Here is a 3,616-nt window from a genome sequence, read left to right as displayed (position 1 = left end):
TTACTTTGTAGTAGGATCGACAACTTTCCCCATGAAAAGCATGGTGCTGGTTTCTTTGTCAAAAATCAGTGTCAGGAAGGGCCTGTTGAATTTGATGGTAATGGAAGGACGGAGAAGTCTGGTAAGGATGATGGCAGTTGTTCCTGCGGCCTCAGTTCCTGCCTCATTGACTTCCAGCAGGGCCTTGTGAATTGCCTGCAGAGAAAAGGAGCAAATTGTGTGGTCTATACACGGGACAGCAAGCAGGGGGTGAAGATGCACACTCTTATTACAGAATATTTAGGCAAAGAAAGGACTGATAAAACCCAATGGACCTGACATTCTTATATGGTAGATCTCCAACAGCCTGCAACAGGAGTGTTTTCCATGTCAAGACTGAACTGGGAGGGCCAGAAATATAAATGGGCACACTGTAAATGCAGCCTCATCAGTGCTAAGTAGAGGGGGATAACAACAGTCCATACACGGCTGGTATATTTTCTTAGATGGTTTGGACTTCCACTAGCAACACTTTCTGTGTTATTCCAAGGTTAATGGAAGACTGCTATTTAAATACTATCATAGGGGCGGTATTTGGCATCTCTGACACATATATATAACTGACATGGTAAAACTCTGCTCCTGCAAACTGGAAGCTTCCTGGAAACTTTGAGAATATTAAAAAATTAAGTACTACTCAACACAAATATCAGAATATACTCCTCACTTATACTTGAAAAAATTACATGTAAACAATCATATTGCAGTGTGAAGTAATCATTTAAAATCCTGTCCAACTTATCCATGTACTTAATATCCTGCCTTTTAATACAAAGGTGGGACAGCAGACCCTCTCTGTAGAAAAGCACAACTACAATGCAGGCTCCTACATATCACTGTGAGTTTTACTTATAGCTTCAGTTGGCCAAGGAGGGAAAGGAAGCCTTTAAAAATCCCATATATAATTGATTAGAGCAACCAACTGCCACCCCATCACCTCTGTCTGTTCACTTACTTGTGAAACCCGAAGATTACGACTGCCACTAATTCCAGACAGATCAGCATTGCCAGAGAACACTTCAGTAATGCCCATTTCCTTGAAGAGGTTTTCAACATCGTAAGACCCACTAATAGAAATCTTTGGTAACTGCAGATTTAATCTCCTGTTGAACAAAGAAAATGAAACAGTGGTGAAGCATTATGGCTTGTGTCATCCAGCAGGCAGGTTAGTACACAATTCAGGGACACTTGAAAGCATTCTTTTGATTGCTAGTGTGTTTGATGGTAGCACTCATAGTCCTGAGCAATTTTTGGCATCCAGCGATATACGCCACCTTCTTGTACCTACTTTTTCTCTTTGGTTTTGGAAAAAAGCATCACCCTCATTTCTTCATTGTCACTCTTGCATCCAAGTGCCAAGACATGCACATCTAGCAGAGTTTTCTGGCTATACAGCTACAGAGAGTAAGCAGACCAGCTGTAGAAAAACTAAAAGAAAGGTATAGGAGGATAAAATCTAAGACACAGTGAAGGAAATTGATTATGTTAGTAGCATGAAAGATGTATGGTAGCCCAAAGGTAGCCATGTAAGCCTTGCAGCAGTTGTTACAATGCTGAGTCCCCTTCTGTCAAGTCAGAGAGCCTGTAGTTGCTTATCAGCTCTGCTCTGCTCTGACTCATCTTCAGAATCACTTAAACACCCATTTTATGAACTCAGGACATCATATCCAGGAGAAGTAGATCTGAAATTAAAGCTTTATCTTAAAAATAATGTGTCCTCAAATATAGGAACCCATCTACCTAGAGTTACCTGGTCACAAGGCTGTTATCCCATTTACAAAGAGTTTCCTTGGAGAGAGCATCTTCCACTTGCTTCATCTGTCCATCATCGGGCAGAATGAGCAATGCTCGTGCAGTGCCCTGGTACGGCAGCTCTACCACCTCACAGGAGAGATCCTGGTCATAGAAACTGCCGTAGTTACTGTCACGCTGCATCATGTTGACTCTAACAGATGTGTTTGTGTTCACAAAGAAATCATCCTCATACGTACGCAAGGGATCAAAAGGCTTTTCCCAGGCAGCTAATGGGGGAAAAGAGAAGATGCATTCAAATGTGTGAAGATTATAAACAATATTTGATATTAATCAGATCAACCTAAATGTTTGAAAGCTGGAGGGCCATTTATGGGAGAAAAGGATCACTAAATCACTTCAACCTCCTGCATATCACAATAAAGCACTCAAGGTGTCCAGTAAGTTCAGCGTAGTCAGTGAGAGCAAGTCTTTTGTCTTGCTGAAAAACAACCAAAGGTTGATGAAGACCAATTGAGAGAGTACTGCTTCTATTGTGGCCATATGATCCCATCACTTGTGCCTTTTATATCATTTAAATTCAACCCCTTAAACATTCAGCCATAGGACCTTGTTATGCCTTTCCTGTTAGGCCATACCTGATGCAAGGTGATGGCACTCACCCTGGTGAGGAATTCCTCAACAAAATAAGGGATCCTGACATTCCAGCAGGGCTCCAGAAGCACAGCTCCTCAAAATGCCGAATCCCAAGTTCTCATGCAGCATACCTAGTAGATCTACCATAACACCGGGGGCCCTGGAAGTGCAAGGATGTCAGTCCACTAAAAGCTTGGCTGGCACATGCACTCACACAGGGATCTTAGAAACATCCTTAGTCGTTATGCTCTTGGACCAATGAGGCTGCATGCACTGGGCCCCTGGCTATGAGGCGCTTGACTAGAGTGGGACTTCTCTATCCTCAGCTTTTAAGCAAACTGGGCCAAAATCAAGCAATCAATATTTCTCAGCAATCAGATACCCTGCTTTTGGCCAGATCTAATCTTTACTTTGAAGATCCTGCACTGTTTAGCTCTTTCTCAAACAGTTCTAAATACTCACTCTGTTAATAAACCATCAAGAGCTCCCTACAATTTTGGTTTTGTATCAAAATAATGTATTGGAATATTATGTTAAATATCTTACCTTTAAAATAAATGTAGTTAACAAGAACCAATACAGTACTTGGATCAAGATGACCAATTAATTCAGGAATTTTTCCCTTAGTTTTCTCCTCTACATATTTATTGATTTGCCTCTTAGCTTCTTCTGGTTTATGGAAATCACTAGAAAAAAATTCTGCATCATAATATTGTCTGGTATTTTGTAAAAATGTCTCCTGTGGTTCATACCCAAGAGCTGTAAAAAGGGCATTCCCTATATTTAATGTGATGTTAACATGAGCACAGTTTAGTACTGCTAAAACTTTATGAAAACTTTCATGTATATCATGTGTGCGAGTCTCAGTCAGACTGTTAAAGCCCAGTCCTTCAAAAAGCTCAGACAGAGTGGTTGACTTGGCACCAAGAGCCAGCATGGCAAAAGCAGTTGAGATGCTCATGGGAGAAAAGAAAACATTTTTATCAGCTTCTTTTGCTATAGCCTGCTTGTAAAATCTAAATGCAAAATCTGCATAGTTAGAGCCTTGCTTGTAACAGTTATGTGTTAATAAATTTTCTGTTCCATCACGGAGATTCGTATTATTGACTTCGTGGCAAATGGCTTCATGATGGCAATGGGTTACGCAAAGAACAGCAAGGAGTAAACACAGGCACGGGAGATACTTCAT

General features: G+C 40.9%; 1 protein-coding gene across 1 annotated transcript; it reads right to left on the bottom strand.

The window, feature by feature from the left end:
* Positions 1 to 3,616, bottom strand: LOC104541248 (serine protease inhibitor 2.1-like). Its single transcript, XM_010185252.1, has 4 exons — positions 2,974 to 3,616; positions 1,790 to 2,060; positions 995 to 1,142; positions 1 to 195 (listed from the first exon to the last, which is right to left on the bottom strand). The coding sequence occupies exons 1-4, from the start codon at positions 3,614 to 3,616 to the stop codon at positions 1 to 3; spliced, it is 1,257 nt and encodes a 418-aa protein (XP_010183554.1).

Source organism: Mesitornis unicolor, unplaced genomic scaffold (genome assembly GCF_000695765.1).
Source record: "Mesitornis unicolor isolate BGI_N332 unplaced genomic scaffold, ASM69576v1 scaffold27805, whole genome shotgun sequence".
NCBI lineage: Eukaryota > Metazoa > Chordata > Aves > Mesitornithiformes > Mesitornithidae > Mesitornis > Mesitornis unicolor.
This window is presented reverse-complemented; position numbering and strand designations above follow the sequence as displayed.